General features: G+C 32.8%; 1 protein-coding gene across 1 annotated transcript; it reads right to left on the minus strand.

Annotated features, from left to right (window-relative positions):
• Nucleotides 1-1,297: 1,297 nt before the first annotated feature.
• Nucleotides 1,298-19,009, minus strand: LOC124535663 (sensory neuron membrane protein 1-like). The gene is made up of 10 exons (XM_047111952.1): nucleotides 18,971-19,009; nucleotides 13,184-13,303; nucleotides 10,462-10,619; nucleotides 8,927-9,077; nucleotides 7,740-7,997; nucleotides 6,989-7,200; nucleotides 6,232-6,517; nucleotides 5,486-5,611; nucleotides 4,584-4,725; nucleotides 1,298-1,785 (listed from the first exon to the last, which is right to left on the minus strand). The coding sequence occupies exons 2-10, from the start codon at nucleotides 13,295-13,297 to the stop codon at nucleotides 1,664-1,666; spliced, it is 1,569 nt and encodes a 522-aa protein (XP_046967908.1). The 5' UTR covers nucleotides 13,298-13,303; nucleotides 18,971-19,009; the 3' UTR covers nucleotides 1,298-1,663.
• Nucleotides 19,010-19,064: the final 55 nt, after the last annotated feature.

Genomic DNA, 19,064 nt, shown 5'->3' on the forward strand with positions numbered 1-19,064 from the left:
TCAAATAATCATTGCTATAATTATAGTATTAAATATAGGTACTTTTTCCTAACATATTTCCCACCATTCTTGGTAGATTTTTTAACGACCTCAAGTATAATATATTCAGTTGAGTCATATAAAAACAAAAACTGACGAACACCATAATGTTCCACATTTCTGTATTGAGATTTTTTTTAACAAAATCATCCTGGATATAAATAATCTCATAAAAAACGAAAGATTGGAATCGTTTCACAACCGACGAAGCTATCAAGTAAAATTATCACAAAGAAATTCAGAATCGATACCTCCTTTTTGAACTCCTCTAATAAAATATAAGCAAAGAGTCGATACTCGTCATCGATATAATTTTACATACAACTTTTTACATCACTAGTAGCATTACGTGAAAGGTGTAATATTATTTACATAATCGCTTTTAGTGATTGATAAAGGGTTTTTAATTAAAATAAATATAGACTAGTGCTGATTTGTGGTAAGTTATAAAATATATCTTTAGTATTTGGTTTAATACAGTAAATGTTAATTGATTTATTTGGAAAAATTCCAGTAATGTTAACATATGAATAATTTATCTTCTATACAAGCTCAATTTATATAAATAAGTATATAATTTGAGATGTATATTCCAGTGTATGTTATTATACAGCAGTTGCAAATCCGGTTGTTACCGGTTATTATAAAATTTGATATAGTGAAAATTACGATGTGTTTGAGTGATAAATTACTAGATTACAAATAGTACAGTTTAGCACAAAGCGACTCATAGTAATGCTAGGCTTTTACCAAATGTCCCGGTTTAATACTTCTAACCTCAGGGTAAATAATAATTAATCAGCTGATTAGATTACATAAGAGTTGAAAGATAGACTCTCAATACTTCTATTAATTTGATATTTAGAATTAGGACAATTTTCGTATGTTTTATTGAAAACCAAACATAGCAATCTGCCTTTCGTGTAGACTGAGATATAGAGAACGAATATAGCTGTTTGCAAAATTTGTTTCATTTTGTCCAATTCATCATCATCATCCTCCTGCTTTATCCCAATTTTTTTGGGGTCAGCGCAGCATGTCTTCTCCTTCTATACTTCTCTGTCAGACGTCATCTCACAAGTAACATTTTTTCTAACCATATCATCTTTCGCACAATCCATTCATCGTTTCCTTGGTCGTCCTCTACCCCTATATCCATACACATCCATGCTCAAGGCTTTCCTCACATAGCGTCCGTCATTCCTCCGCATTACATGCCCATACCATGATAGCCATCTTCCACATAACTTCTCGGCTATCGGTGTCACTTTCAAACTTCCTCTTATGTACTCATTCCAATTGCGTATTTTAATAAATAAACAACAATACGAAGAGGCCTTTAAGTGATTTTTCTAGGCTTGCAATTCACGTCTAGGACATTGATTGAGGAGAGGCTTTTCAGTCTTGGACTGGTTTCTCGTGGAATGGTCGAAACAAGACGTCTCCTGACCACTCGGGCCGCGCGTCACCTTGAACTAGTAATCCAAACCTCAAAATTCTTGCCTAATCGTATTTATGAGACACTGTGTGCGAAATATATTATTAAAAGGGGTTACATTATACTAAATATTCAGAACAAATTAGTTGGCTGATGGTTTTATATGCAATAATGTGTAATGAAATTCTACGTTTCGATTTTCGGTGGTTCACTTCCCACGATGCTTATTTCCTTCTGTTCATTATTCTCCGGGTTGACTTTGGTGCCGGAGGCAGAGTCGGGGGAAACGGCGAAGCGCATTATGTTGTCTGAAAATATTACATACGTTATTACATAAAAACTATTTATTAATTGCCTCGACTTTTCAATTAAGAAGAGAATCATTAAGCCTAATGTTGTCTTAAATTTTCGCGATTATTAAACATTTAAATAAAACTAGTTATAACGGATTTTAATCGCGTATATTAATTATTTTGGACATCCCGACGTTAATAATTAAAATTAAAAATAATTAATATACGCGATTAAAATCCGTTATAACTAGTTTTATTTAAATCATTAAGCCTATTTGTTTTAATTTACGTATATTTTGATATTATTGTTGTATTATTATCAATATTTCAGCAGAGATAAATTAACTTTTCTTTTTACAGTTTAATGCGCAAAACGTGCCAATCATGTCAAATAAGTTTAATGTATTTTTTCGGGACATTTTCATAATTGCTAATTTAAACGCGTACTTATTTTTATTTTACGTCAAATTACTCTCTAAAGACAATGACTTTAAGTTTAAATGAGATATACTTATTAAAAAATGTAGACATCGTTGTAGTTTTCAACCGACTTCCAAAAGGAGGAGGTTATCAATTCGTCCGTATTTTTTTTTTTTTTTTTTTTTTTTTTATGTTTGTTACCTCATAACTTTTCACTGGGTGGACCGATTTTGATAATTTTTTTTTGTTTGAAAGGTAGTGCTTCCCGTGGGGTCCCACTTTTTTTAATTTTTTTTCCGATGATGGTATCCATATGAAAACGACATAAGTCTTAAATTTGCATTATGTATATGCGCGACAAATAGGTGAATAACTGAAAATCACGTTAACCAATTTTGATAATTCTTTTTTTATTATAAAATATATACTTCAAGGGTAATTTGGTGAAAGTTTGGTAAGGTTCTGAGCACAGGATCCATGACAAAGTAACGGAACGGAAGGGAACGGAACAATTCTGCGGAGCACGTTAGCGATACTCGGTCGAATCTTTTATTTATAGGTTATTTGGATATTTGAGTCACCTTCCGTAATGTGGTTATGTTTATGTAATTATCATAGTCGAATATTATAATCAACTAGCTACCCACCCCGGCTTCGCACGGGTGCAATACTGATACTAAATATACTACAGAATTTGTTTATATACGACATCACATCGCAAACTTCTAAAATTATGAGCGTTTCTTTACTATATTGTTCATGTATTATATACACAAACCTTTCCCTTGAATCACACTATCTTTTAAAAAAAACCGCATCAAAATCCGTTGCGTAGATTTAAAGATATAGGGACAGAGAAAGCGACTTTGTTTTATACTATGTAGTGATGGAACTCCTATACGGCTCGCAGTTAGGGTGCGATATGGGGCAGAATTTCTTACTATCTTTAATCAAATTTTGTGTATGTGATGTGATGTCATATGATGTACGAAATATAGTTGGTCTTTTTCAAAGTTTTTTTGCTGAGTTCGATTACAGCTCTTTCGACGGATCCTTGTACTTTACGCCGCGTGAAGTATTAAATCCGCATTTTCGAAAGTCTATTTTTGCTTTATTCGCAAGTTTCCTTTGAAATTGTCCTCGAAGTAGTTTCTGACTCATATAAACGGAACGCTTAATCTATCCATATTAAAAAAAAATTAGTTAGTCAATATCAGCTTCACTTAAAATCAAAAAATAAATAAAATTTTAACAAAAAGAAAAACCGACTTCAAACAAAACACTATTTTAAAACAAATGAATATGCACGAAAAAGTAATAAAAATAATTGCGTATTCAACATATTTTTTAGAGTCTTCCTAAGTTAAATGAAATGAAAAATATTAGACTACTTAAAAGTCGATTAACGATTATATCATGTAGTTATAATTATTGTTATATTTGGAGTCGGTGTCAGCCAATAAAACCCTACAGTATATCTATCAAAAAACAATACGAGAATACTTTAACAAATATGTTTTTTACAAATTACCTTTTACACAATGATATACTGGATCAATCAAGGGGCTCGTATCGCTTCTTTCTTTTGATTGTTGGGGCAAGGGCACCGTGGCTGACACCGGCTCCAAATATACCAATAACTATAACTACATGATATAATCGTTAATCGACTTTTAAGTAGTCTAATATTTTTCATTTCATTTAACTTAGGAAGACTCTAAAAAATATGTTGAATACGCAATTATTTTTATTACTTTTTCGTGCATATTCATTTGTTTTAAAATAGTGTTTTGTTTGAAGTCGGTTTTTCTTTTTGTTAAAATTTTATTTATAACATTTTAACATTCTTTAAGTTAAATCCTGCATGATATTCGGAGATAAGTAGTTCATAACGTGTGTATAATAATTGATTAACATAATTGCATAATTAAACTCAAAATTAATTTGATTCATAACGAGCGTTATTTCAAAGGCCGCTAACATTAATTGCTAATTGATCCGAATACTATATCAGCAACAGTTATGATTTGATTAATTAAATTGGAGAATATTTAAATAAATACCGAAAATGATACAAATTTATTATGTATGATTAGGCAAAGTCAAAAAGACAGCCATGGAATTATAATTCTTAATAAATAAATAAAACCACTGGCATACATTAGGATTGAAGCGAAGAGAAAAACGTCTGTAGTAGGCGTTTGCGCGAGTGGACGCGTAGTTTTGCACAGCGGATTGGATTAATCTTTGCGCAGGATCGCTTACGCGCATTTTTGACGTTCCACGAGCAAGATCAGTGTGAGTATTCACTACTTTATCAGACGTTATCTGGCCTTAAAATATATATTACAATGAAATCTATAAAAGTAGGACATTTACCACTTTGACACTACCTTTGAAATGGAAAACCAGGCAGGCTAACATTCCGAGGAAGCCAAAGGCAACGAGAAGCCAGCGGATGACTCCAACTATGCGCTTGGGGATGAACAGCTGATGCTTGAGCATGTTCACGAAGGTTTTATTCAAAGATAAACCCTAGAAATAATTTAAATTAGTTAATAAAAAAATCTCATATGTACATTGTAATATAGGACGCGCAAATGTCTCAGCTGATGGTAAGTAGTCACCACCCATACCCACTTTGGACAATGGTCCAGTATGAAATATTAATCATTTCATTAGCGCCGAAATAATTGTTATGTTCGTTGTGCCTGTTGTAACACTGAGTCACTTCTACCGAATGGCAACTAAGTATTGATGCTCGGAGATAGAATATCTAATGGGTGGGTTTGTGTAAACCCAGAAGGACTTACACAAAGTAATACCAAGTTATAAGTAAAGTTTTTATAACGGATAGTAAAAAAAAAATGTTCTATTATTATTAGAGCAACACATTTAAAAACGTTGCATAAAATATTTCATTGTATTTCGCTTAGTTGGAAAAGGTAACATAATTTTATCGGTAAATTTATATAGAATTATATAGAATTTACGAATTATAAATCGTTATTTATAATTCGTAAATTCTCGCGTTTTATTTTTGAAGTCTCATAAAAGCAGCAAGCCCATAAATATTATCTTTATTTATTGCAAGTAAACGACTCCAGATGACATTTCCCAACATTAGTATTTATAATGAGACTTCATTTTGAAATCAATGATACATTGGTTCGGCCTTCGACTTTTTTCAAAGCAATCGTTTTAAATACAATAATTGCCTATAAGAGAATTCAAGAAAGAAATAATATATCTAATTTTTAAAGTGTTTAAGTAGTTCATTTATAAAGTGATTTACCTCTTCAATCCAAAAAAGAGGTGCAATAACATCTGGCAACTCTTTGAAAAGTTCAATTTTATCAGTTCTCAGCAATTGTATGTTGAATTGAACTCTTTGTTTCGCAACCATTGGCGTTCCTGTTATCTGTAAAGACTTTTTGTTAATATTTTTATTACAAGAACAAACTCATGTACACGGGCAAGTACCCCTGATTTTTATGTGTTTAACTTGTGAGAAAACCTGTCAGTAAGCTCTAAATTGTCTCTTCAAACCTTAACTTAAGGTTATGAAAAGTCTGTTACGACTACTATTGTCATTATGTTTAATAAAGCATTTTTTTTAATTTACTGTATGAAATAATGAACCACAATTCTATGTGGCTACCCTAACCCATAGTCACAGGCACTGTAAGAAGTATAAACCACAAACCCTCAATAAATCTGAGATATTTTGTCCTTTGATATTTTAAGTAGTGTGTGGGTGACACAGGTTTGCTCAAAATCTCAATTCAAGGATTAACATGAGTTATGTATTAAATTCATACCTTGAAATGTTACATCTGATGAAAAACCGATAGCCGTTGAGGAAGAAGGTTTTAGAGTGGTGACCGAGAGTGTCGGCAAGCGTAGTGTATGACACCCTGTGGCTCTGTAGAGCGATTATGTTCGGAAGCTAGGAAGTGGATGAAAAGGGGCCTGTGTCCTTTAGTGGACTGAGACAGGCTGATAATGATGATGAATTTATTATACAAATAATATACTCACTGGCTCAAAGTCAATTGCAATTTCATGTTCATTGACATCTGGATTTAAGCCTTTTACATTGTTTAACAATTCAGGATCACAATCGTAAAAGTGTGGCAACGAAACGTACATTGGTACTCCAATGCACTTTGCCAAGTCCATGAGGCCTTTTGGAGGGCATTTGTTTGGTTCTTCGCAATAGCACTGCAGGGCCGGGTCGTTAGCCAAGTCACCAATGTTGGCGATGTAGCGATTGGTCTTTATGCCGCGGTATGAGCTCTTCTTTTGATACCAGGGCTTGAACGTTCTGGTAAAAATAAAGGGATTTAAAATATTGTTGTTGGAACCATTTAAAATTTTAAATATTTAATCAGTAAGCGGTGCAGTGTATTTTAAAAGATTAAAAGGACTCATTTATTTCAATAATTTAAGCTGATTTGTACTCAGATTCAAAAACATTTTTTGCAAAGCTGAAATTATTGAGAGCCATGCTTTTTATTCAAAATTTGTATTATAAGACAGTCGAGATGGCCCAATTCATCTCGTGCTCAGTGGTGAAGGAAAACATCGTGAGGAAACCTGCATGTGACAAATTTCATAGAAATTCTGCCACATGTGCATTCTACCAACCCGCATTGGAACAACGTGGTGGAATATGTTCCAAACCTTCTCCTCAAAGGGAAAGGAGGCCTTTAGCCCAGCAGTGGGAATTTACAGGCTATTGTTGTTGTTGTATTATAAATAATAAAGAAAATAACATTCAACACGTCAAGAGTACCTGCATAAATCTCCAGAAAATGATTCCAATCTATCGAATTCAGTAAGAAATGGCGGGAATACCGTGCCATCAGTGCCTTGAAACTCATTGCAATGCTCGCTCCACTTGTCCTGTTCCAACTTGCCATCAATGGCGACCACTTTGCCGACATCCATCACGTTTTTGATACCTCGCTTTACAGTGATCACGTGTTTGTCTACAGTTGCATTTCGCTGGTGAAAATGTCATCAATCAATAACATTAATGTTTTAGTGAAAACATCATCAATTATTAACATTAATGTTTTTACAGCATATATTACAGTAATATTGAACTATGAAAAAAACGTATGCTACTTTGGAAGATTATAAATAGCTTCGGTCTTTTCTTTTATTAAGGAATACTTTTGAAGATTATTCAAGCATGCCCATTTTTCTTTACTTATGCGGGTTTGCACAGAGTTCAAATAAAATCTTCTAATTTTGTTATATGTTAACCAATTGCTGAACTCTAAAGTAGTTGACTTAATAACTTTTTCAAAAATCTTTGCAGCTAGTTATATATGTTGACTTTAAAAGAAAGTGAAATTCAGGAGTTCAATTTGAGCAAGCATCTTAAGGTTATAAAATCATAGTTGGTAAAGGTAGTAAAGGTAAATTGGTAAACACAGCTTCAAAACATCCACGTGTAAGTTAATTCAGAAGTCAAATAATCACATGAATAATCAAATTAAAATGTAACTAGTTTTATTTCTAATCTTTACCAGACTCACCAGACCAAACAAAGAAAACCTGTACTGATTATTAGGCTCGAAGATCAAGCGTTCAGCTGCTTCTTTCTTCAAGGCCGTACACACTGCTTTCGGTGCGAATTCAGTTCTCGCGCAGTTAATTATAACACCTCGGAAAAGAAGGTCTAAGGCTTTCACCCTGATGAAAACATCGCTTGGGCTGTCGAATATACCGTTTAGAGCTTTTGCCAACATGCTAAGCATCGCTGGTTTTTCTCGAGAAACTACTGTGGTCAAACCCTGGAAAAATATTTAACACTTAATTATCTTTACAATTTTATCAAAGTAGGGAAAAACATGGTGAATAAATAATTAATTGACCTCGGATATCGGAATCCTAATTAACAATAGGTTATTAATTGAATCTTGAATACCAAAAGTCTAATGTGGCTTTGTAATGACAAGAGTTATATGACAAATTGTAAATCCTGAGATATTTTTAATGAATCAGGTAGTAGTAATTTTGAGTAAATACGATTTAAAAAAAAATCTTCAACATAATTTATAAGATTTCATCAAACATTTTAGAGACGTGTGTTTCCAAACCGTTTCATAAGAACATATTATATAACAAGAGAGCCATATTCCACGAGGTTCCGCGAAAGGTTTGGAAAAGTATTCTACTTCATAGTACCCATGTAATAAAATATTTATTCAGTCCCTTTGATGGACAGCGATGGTAAACAAGAGCACGAAACTTTTATATTCATGATCATTTTGATGTTCCTAAAATGGAACATAATTAATGATTCATACAAATATATTAAAGATACAAAGAGTTTATTCTTCAGCCACTTGACTTCCCAGATTGGCAAACTTTTTTGTATATTTTAGCTGGTTTAGTAGGTGACGGGTAAATGGGGAACTTGAAGGTTGGTGATCAGCACCAAAGCCAATATGAAGAATATATTATCTACTCCTCAGAGCTATGTTATGTTTCTCTTCAAATTGGAACACAAAAAATCCAAAGTATAGCTTATTGAAACGTCTAATGATTGGGTGCTTAGTAAGGTGGATTTGAACAAAACTCTACCACTGAATAAATCTTCTAGTATAACGTTTAACAACTTCTGTTTTTTCTATACCCTTACTATAATAGTCAAATATGGAACAAATAATTGGCTTCAATTATTCCAAATACAATTACAGAACTATAAAATAATTCTTACCATCATAAATATATGAGGCAGAACTATTACTTCCTCTCCTGTTAATCCTGGTCCAGACAGGTCCTTTCTGAAGTAAAACTTATCGAGTTTTTTGTAATTGATCGTATCCGTATCATCCTGGTCTTCAACATCCACCTTTTCTTTCCATTCCCTATACAATGAAAAAAGTTTGCAACCAAAATTATGTTAAGGATATACATTGGAAGGTCGTGACCCTTTGACCGTGACGATTCCAAGGTCACATTTGGCAATATCTGCAACTATTTGAATTCTCAGAGTATTTTTATTGAGATCTTGGGACTTACCACATCAATATGATATTATTATATTTGTTTGTATAGTAATTCATATATAAAATGCTTATTCGTATTAAGCATATGATATATGTAAAAATAAATATTAAACACATTATTTGCGTATAAAATGAGTATATGAAACTGTTACCAACATCTTACCAAATAATTTAATATAGGAAAAATATTCCACATAATATATTTTTATGTGATGTTTTTTCATATTTGGCTTTCAATTACGTTCCATGAAATTACGAGATATTTCTTGTGTACAACAACTTAGAGTAGTAATATACTTACTTATTGAGGAGTTATTATTTGGTGATTCAGATACGATAAACAAGGCATTTATGAATATTACTAACATTCTTTTCTTATTAATTTGTGAAAGAGTAACTACTGAGCTTGTTGCCTGCTAATTTTAGTAGAATATAGATTCAGAACCTGTGTTTGACCTTGTAAAATGTCAATTAAAAAGTATTTGTAAGATCTTAAGTGTATCGGTCTACTTGATTTGATGGCGATAGAAAAAACTTAATCTTTGTTAGTAAATTTCCTGTAATTTTGGACATTTTTAATATACAGAGACATGTATACGCTTGCTCTTGCTCCTATCCATTTAAAGTGTCATTACATGCATCACTCTACGATAAATGGTCAGTTGATATAATATCTTGTAGATACCATTTTATGGAAGCAAACACGATTACTCTAATAATGCTAGGATAAGAATAATGCTTGACCTAAAACTTTTTAATAGCATTGTAAATATGTTGAAAGTATAAAATTTTTGAACCATTGTAGATCGTATTTCGTCTACATAAGTGTTGTTTTAGAATGTAGCCTTATTGATGAACTGATTTTGGATACATTGACCCATAAATCTATTAGACCTGTTACATACATGTGTTCATATAACCATTTGGAAGTTCATATGATCAATATTCTTTAGAACTTCGAAAAACATTCTCTTGTAGGATCAGAGTTTTAGGTTAATCTCGTAGATTTTCTATTAAAGAACTGCTGTAGTAACAGGACTAGGATTACATAATCTTAAAAGACAATTGTATGAAAACGAACCTTACGGTATATACCAACTAGATATGATTACTAAGTCACAAATTATAAATCATAATAGTCACAATCTTAACTTCATAACATATGTACATATAGAATCAGTCATGTGCATTGTATCCTTTATTGGATATAAAATACGATAATTATCTATATACACGAACTTACTCAAAATAATAAGGTCCTATTTCCTTCACGATCGGTAAGGCCCCTTTCTGCACGTCTTCAGCGTTCGTGTAATTGAAGAGGTATACCTTAAAGTCGAGTGCGAAAGGTATTTTCTCCCACATCATGCGCACGTCCGTTTTCTTCGATAACGCCATTTCCTATAAGACAATTTTAATTTACCGATGGTCTTTTCTTAGTAGAGATCTGAGATGGCCCAGTAGTTAGAACGTGTGCATCTTAACCGATGATTGCGGGTTCAAGCCCAGGCAAGCACCACTAGATATATTTGCTTAATTTGTGTTTATAATTCATCTCGTGCTTGACGGTGAAGGAAAACATCGTGAGGAAACCTGTATGTATCTTATTTAATCGAAATTCTGCCACAAGGGCATTCTACCAACGCGCATTGGAACAGCGTGGTGGAATATGTTCCAAACCCTCTCCTTAATGGAAGAGGAGCGTTTCCCAGCAGTGGGAATTTTACAGGCCGTTACTTTACTTTTCTTAGTGAAAGATTTGGAAGTCCACCAGTGGAACATTGTCTTCTAGCATAACATGGTGACATAATTTAGTATTTTAAATGTTGAAAAAGAGTTTTCGCTGAGTATCTTGCCAGTTCTTCTCGGTAGAATCTACATTCGGAAAGAGTAGTAGCTTGACTTAATATAGTTTGTAAAATGAAGATTCAAAAGTGCTTGTAAAAACCTACTAGAATAAAATATATTTTGATTTTGATCTTAAACGGACTGTTTGTTTAATAGCTAACTTTATTACAATGATAGAAACTATTTCGTAAACACGATTTGCTTTTTGTTGAAAATCAATATAATATTGTTTACATTTGTCTGTTTGTCGAACTATATCTAAACATTTGGCTAAGGCGTCAAAATATGGTGAAAAGCGATTGTGTATCAAATATTGCATCAGGTCTTTTAATACAAGTATTTATGTCTGAAAAGGAAACTTAGGTTTTCCTGTTATGCTTAGCTGAATGGAACTCAAGCAGAAAGCAATAATTTTCTAGACATTGATATCGCATTTGCAATTTCAAAGAAACGTTTGACATGAATAGTGAATATCTGTATTAATATTATAAATGCCGAATAACTCTTCTATCTATTATTCATTCAAGGTCAATCCACTGCACCGAATTTTTATCGAAACTCAAAGATGAATAAGGGTTAATCATGTCCAACAGTTAATGACAGACCCTAACATTAAAACGCGAGCCAAATCAGGGGCGATAACTAGTCAATTATAATAATTAATTTAAACTAAGGCTTAAGGAGATTAAAAGAATTATCGCTTTTTTTCATTTGTCAAACAATTTGAAATTGGTACAAAGTTAAGCACTTTACTTGGTGGTAGGGCTTTGTACAAGCCCGCCTGGGTAGGCACGAACCACTCATCAGATATTCTACCGCTAAAGAACAGTACGCAGTATTGTTGTGTTCCAGTTTGAAAGGTGAGTGAGCCAATGTAACTACAGGCACAAGGGACATAGCATCTTTGTTCCCAAGGTTGGTGGCGCATTGACGATGTAAGGAATAGTTAATATTTCTTACAGCGTCATTGTTTATGGGTGATGGTGACCACTTACCATCAGGTGGCCCATATGCTCCGCCGACCTATTCCATAAAAAAGCACGTTAATTTTACGGCCGGTATTTTTCGCCTTAATATATCACTAAGCTAAACATTGAAACTAAGATGTTTTGTCGTTTATAATTGCATCTCTTTACTCATTATGTAACCCTAACTTAGTATATGATCGATTTTGCCGTAGAAAACAGAACAGCTATATAAAACCCTATCATTCTATGCTAACTAGTAACCATTTTAATTCTTAATGATGAGTCACTAAATTGTACTTTTAAATAATTTTATGTTAATACAAATCACTTTCAATATAATTATCGAATATTTTCTTAGTGTTTGATGCAGATTTGAAAGTTTTAGTTATAAATAATAATAATAAAAAATTAAAACAATATAAAACAATCCTAAAAAGAGGAAATTGCGCTATTAATTAAAAAATAACTACTATGTTTTAATTGATAGATGCTATACAACAAAAAAAAAATGCGTCAACAATAGACCCAATTTTGAAGGCAGGTAATAATTGAAGATTGTAAATAAAATTAAAACTATTTTACCTTCCCATTTAATTTGTATCATATTTCATTCGTTTCTAATATAGAAATTACCCTAATTAAAGGCCCGTGTTGCTATCAAACGATATAATTTAATTACAGGTTTCAACCGCCATTTATAATTTTTCGATTGAAGTTATGCTTTGTTTAAAAATAAACTTATATTTTTTTATTGGTACCACTGAAATTAATCTAAAGAAATATCAATTTGTGAGTCGAGATAGCCCAGCAGTTAGAACGCGTGCATCTTAATCGATGATTTCGGGTTCAAACCCAGGCTAGCACCACTATATATATGTGCTTAATTTGTGTTTATGTAGCTGAGATGGCCCAGTGAAGTACGCAAATGAAATTCATCTCGTGCTCGGCGGTGAAGGAAAACATCGTGAGGAAACCTGCATGTGTCTAATTTCAGAGAATTTCTGCCATTCATGTGCATTCCACCAACCCGCATCGGAACAGCGTGGTGGAATATGTTCCAAACCCTCTCCTTAATGGAAGAGGAGGCCTTATCTCAGCAGTGGGAAATTTACAGGCTGTTACTTTACTTTATCAATTTGTAATTCTTACCTTTTTCAATTGACTTTTCAATATTGTGGGAAAGATTACCCATCCGAAGAGTATCCCAAATATGGCGGCCCCGGTACAGCCAGCGGCTATCTTCAAATGTTTTGGTAACTGCATTGTTGCCTGTTAAAAAATACTTTCAGTTAATTCGATATTTGAATATTAATAGATTTTAATGATGTTGTTTTAAAGGATATTACAACACTAATGACTTTCTAGTTGACTGCACACTTGGGAATGAGATGATCGCCTCCAGGCTGTTTCAAATAACAAAAATATGTTTATTATTGTAAATTGTAAATTGATATTATAAAAAAAATATATCCCGCTGAGTTTCTTTCGCCGGTTCTTCTCAGGTCTGAGGTATTATATTCCGAACCGGTGGTAGATTTTCGACTATCAATAAGAAAGTGTAAATACTTCCATTTTGAATGAAGGTTTTTGAATTTGACAATATAAATATGTATATAGTTATATAGTTATATAGTATACTTGTTTGTTAAACAAAATTGTATCTAACTATGATAACTTTTTTATCTTCAATATTGTAAATGAGTAGCTACTGAGTTTCTTGGAGGTTCTTCTCGATAGAAGCTATATTTCGAATTGCTGGTTTATCGATTCAAATGTTTTTCTAAAAGAGTGTCATCTGTTTTGATTGATACTGTATATGTATTTCATCATTACATTTTTCATAATTACTTTCTTAATTGTAAAATGTTTATTTCGATTTTTTAATCTAGTTGCTAACGTATAAGCTCAAAGTCCTGGGTTCGAATTTTTTTTTATGGAATAAGTTGGCTGACGGGCATATGGGCCACCTGATAGTAAGTGGTCACCATCACCCATAGACAAAGACGCTGTAAGAAATATTAACTATTATCGTCAATGCGCCACCAACATTGGGAACTAAGATGCTTTGTCTCTTGTGCTTATAGTTACACTGGCTCACTCACCCTTCAAACCGGAACACCACAATACTGCGCTCTGTTGTTTGGCGGTAGAATATCTGATGAGTGATGATCTACCCAGGCGGGCTTGCACAAAGACCTACCACCAAGTAATGATAAATGAATGATAGATTCTGTCTATAAATATTATAAAAATTGGTAGAGTTTGTTCTTCCGTAACTAGAAAGCACATACGTCTTATAGTTACTTAACCGAACTATCTTCCGTCGGATCGAATTGCGGTCGCTATATAAATACGTTACATAATAAATTGATAGGTTTTTCTTGTCTGTTTGACACGAATATTGAAAGTGAGATAAATTTCTGAATCTATTATAACGTAAGTCCATACTTGAAAAATAATAGTCTGATATATTACAGGTATTATTTAAATATAGAACGTCGAGTTCATAATATTCGATTAGAAATTTACAACTAATCAAAGACGTAAATTTATAAACGCGATTATTTTCATAAAAAAGTAAAATAACAGCCAGTAAATTTCCCACTGCTGGGATAAGGCCTCCTCTTCCATTAAGGAGAGGGTTTGGAGCATATTCCACCACGCTGTACCAATGCGGGTTGGTGGAATGCACATGTGGCAGAATTTCGATGAATTTAGTCACATGCAGGTTTCCTCAGGATGTTTTCCTTCACCGCCGAGAACGCGATGAATTATAAACACAAATTAAGCACATATATATATATATATATATAGTGGTGCTTGCCTGGGTTTGAACCCGCAATCATCGGTTAAGATGCACGCGTTCTAACCATTGGGCCGTCTCAGCTCCAAATTTTTATAATATCGTAATACGAAAGAACATTAAAGAGTATTTCAATGATAATTGAATATAAAAATCTGGTAAATAGTTAATTTGATTATATTTGATTACAAAGAAGTATAAATCGATGTAACCATCATCACCGCTTGGCTATTCTCACGCATTTGACGTCGGTTCAAGCTTATGGCACAGCGATAATGCGGTAATTGGAAAAAATTGATTTCATGACGTCATCTAACGTTGAATACTTTAGCTTGTAAAGCTAAATGATTATTGTATAGTTTTTATTGCGGTGAAATTAGAGTTACAATGAATAGTAGGTACGTTCGGTAATGGACATTTTGAATATTCAGTAAGAATGTTTGATTTTTGCGCTAGTTTGTCGGATGCAGATCTTCGAATAATTATGGATTTTGGTTTACTCTTGTAATCCAACCTTCTTCTCACTTGTCGTCTTCTTATGAAGGCAGTCATTAGTTGTATCGTTAATTCTAAACGACTGGCGTAAATTCTTGTGACATATATCCTTCTGCTTCCAGGTTTCCCATTAGTTGAAGATGTTCATATATTTTATTTAACGCATTATATTCCCAAAATATTCTATATTCCTTTTACTAATTTTTGTAAGCTATTCTGTAACTTTATCTGTTATCTTTTTACACGATATCATATTATCACACAGTGTTTTTTAATCTGTTTAAATATTTCGAAGCTTATGTCTGTACAATAGGCGAGATGGCCCAGCAGTTAGAACGCGTTCAATTTTAACCGCGCATTGCGATTTTAAACTCAAGTAAGCACCACTGAATTTCCATGTGCTTGATTTATATTTATAATTAATTCATCTTGTGCTCGGCGGTGAAGGAAATCACCGTGATGAAACCTGAATGTTTCTAATTTTGCCAAAATGTTCCCACAACTTCTCCTAAAAAGGAAGAGAATGCCTTAGTCTAGAAGCGTATGTGCTTTGTATGTTGCACGTGTACAACCATTTCAAGAACGTCCTCAACTTCAGCGTCTCATATACTAAAACATTTTATACAGAGAAAACATAGCACTGTTATCCGCGTTCAAACCAAATTTATAGGAATATCATCAAAAAGTACTTCCGTAATTTTGGTTTGGTAACTCGTTTCAGACCATGACGGTTGAGAGATAAAAACGTGATGAACTCAGATTGTTTTTACTGTTTATGTTAATACTTAGCACTAATGGAAGCTACTGTATTGACAAAACAATAAATTATACAACCGCATAAATTGGTACGAAATAAAAAGGAAACGACAGATCGAATGCCAAATAGTGAGAAGTTTTTGTTTCAGTCGTGCGATTCTGAGGGAATTCACCTCGGATGTCACGCTTGGAATATTGATCAGTGACTTACAGTGATCCGTCATGTTTTTTATTATTATTGTTGTCAATGTCACATTCTGACATTTCACACTCGTGTTTTACGGTGAGATTTCGGTTTCTTGTTACAGAATAGATCCACAGTTCTATATCGTCCGGTCAATCTTGATTAATTGCGGTTACTTTTAAGAATAAAAACTTAATTTGATTTATATTAAATACGATCGCGGATAAGTGTTTATTATGGTTCCTTCAACGGCTTATGTATAATGTCTTATTTTTTGAGCTCACAATTATATATAGCAAATGTATTGTGATAAAGCTACTTTACCTTAATTTTTTTATATATTACTAGGTCTTTGGAAGAGTAGAATCCATTATTCTACTTTTTATAATAAAATGTATTGTTAAATATATAACTTCATTAGTTTACTAGACGTATGCCAGTAAAGCTTCCACTGTTATATCCGATATCTTTAACAATAATCGTCCAATTTTAACCAACTTAACTCAACCTTCTTCTTGAATTTCTATCTGAGTTGGATGTGGTGATAAAAAACCATTTATATTCATTTTCATATAATTGTAGTTCGGGGACTTTGTTTTGTAATACTAACGAATATAATAATAACGAAATAATTTGAAGCTATAATATACAATAGAAAAAGTTAAAATTTTCGAATAGCATTTGAATTTTTAGAAACTTTATTATTATTATGTGTCTAATACGTCATACTAAATGATTTAGGTAATATGATTTATTTTTCTTTTCATCAAATGGAGAGGAGTTTTACTTATTTTTTCTAAATTGTTTCGTTATAAATATATAACCTTATATCCAAAACTTAAAGATAAAAATGCAAGTCTCGAAACGAAGTCCTTTCACGGGAAAAAGTTGTGAGATCTCATTTAAAACCAAGTTAGTTATTTTTAGTTAGCTGTGTTCGAATCAAAGTTAGTGGGGTCGAAAATGCCCTGTATGGCTTCGAATAAGTGAATGAAAAATAAGACTGTGGGAGATTATGTATATAATTAGATGGAAGTAATATCATATGTTAATACAACTATTAACTCACTCAAAAATTCTACTAGTTGGCTAAAATGTCGATCTTTATTCATCGAACAAACACAACTAGATTTTTGTTTTAGGTTATGAAATCATATTAAAATATAATAGATAATATGTGTATGTTTTTGTTATATCAATATCACAATTAAAAAAACTTGTATTAAACGAAGCTACTTAAAAAAAAGATCACTCATTGACAATAGATACTGTATCGATCGTTGATGGTATCAAAAGATTTTTATCTAGTACACTAATAAAATTATTAATTGTCACACTATGAACACGAATACCTATTCATAAAACTCAATTACATTGTGGAATAGATTATATATTACTTTTTATTTATTTTTAATACGTAAAAATATCTCCTAATTATTAACTAATTCAACTAGTCGAGATGGCCCAGTGGTTAGAACGCGTGCGTCTTAACCGATGATTGCGGGTTCAAACCCAGGCAAGCACCGCTGATTCATGTGCTTAATTTGTCTTTATAATTCATCTCGTGCTCAGCGGTGAAGGAAAACATCGTGAGGAAACCTGCATGTGACAAATTTCATAGAAATTCTGCCACATGTGTATTCCACCAACCCGCATTGGAACAGCGTGGTGGAATATGTTCCATACCTTCTCCTCAAAAAGGGAGAGGAGGCCTTTAGCCCAGCAGTGGGAATTTACAGGCTGTTCATGTGTCATGTCATGTCAATTATTGAAGCTCTATCGACTGTTGCTGGTTCGATTAAAAGTGCTCATCTGCTTCAGAATTAAGCCCCTTTTTATTTGTTCTTAAATTTAATTTCGTGCTCAGCGTTTAAGAAAAATGCAACATAAACTATATATTTCCTGGTTTATTCCGAAAATTGACCAATAACGTTCGAACCCAATACGGAAAAAATATCTACTGAAAATTGTTTACGAGCAGCGAGGTGCAAAAACCTCCAAACCAGCTTATCGAGAGAAAAGTTCAGCGGTGGCAAATTTAGAGGATGACTTTGGAGTTGAAGTCTTATTGTGTAACTCTTCAGATTACCATTTATAATAATGAATTAAATTCACACAAAACTATATATGAATAAAAATATCAGGACCAATAATAGTTATAGGGAGTCTGATTCCCTTTTTGCTCTTATTACACTATTTCTCAAAAGTTAGTAAATAAATCTTTCTTGGGGCAAGGTATCCGTTTCTATAATAAAATTCCGCAGACATTTTTAACTTTGCCGTTTGGTAAATTTCAATCGTTTATTAAAAATACATTGGTAAAAAAGGCATATAATTCGATTTTGTAGATGATAAAAAAATCGTGGAATTTAAATAATTGTATTAACTAACACGACTATGTATTTTTTAAATGTTGAAAAAGAGTAAATACTTAGTTTCTTGCCGGTTCTTCTAGGTAGAATCTACTTTCCGAACCGGTGGTAGCTTCACTTAGTTGTTAAATGACGATTCAAATGTGCTTGTAAAAGCCCACTTTAATAAAGTTTATTTTGATTTTGATTCCCGAAATTGGAACAACATATTGGATCAGTCTAGATCTTTATATCATTACCAGTTACGTAAGATTTTTAATTTGTTAGTTCATGATTTATACAAGTATTTGCTTTTCCTTACATAATATATATATAAATATACGTACGTAAGGTGGTGTGTACTCGGAGACAGCTGGTGGTTTACTTGAAACGCTGCAACGGTTTCCTATGGGCGGGGTGCAGTTGTACATTCACATACAG

Source organism: Vanessa cardui, chromosome 15 (assembly GCF_905220365.1).
Source record: "Vanessa cardui chromosome 15, ilVanCard2.1, whole genome shotgun sequence".
In the NCBI taxonomy this organism is placed as follows: domain Eukaryota; kingdom Metazoa; phylum Arthropoda; class Insecta; order Lepidoptera; family Nymphalidae; genus Vanessa; species Vanessa cardui.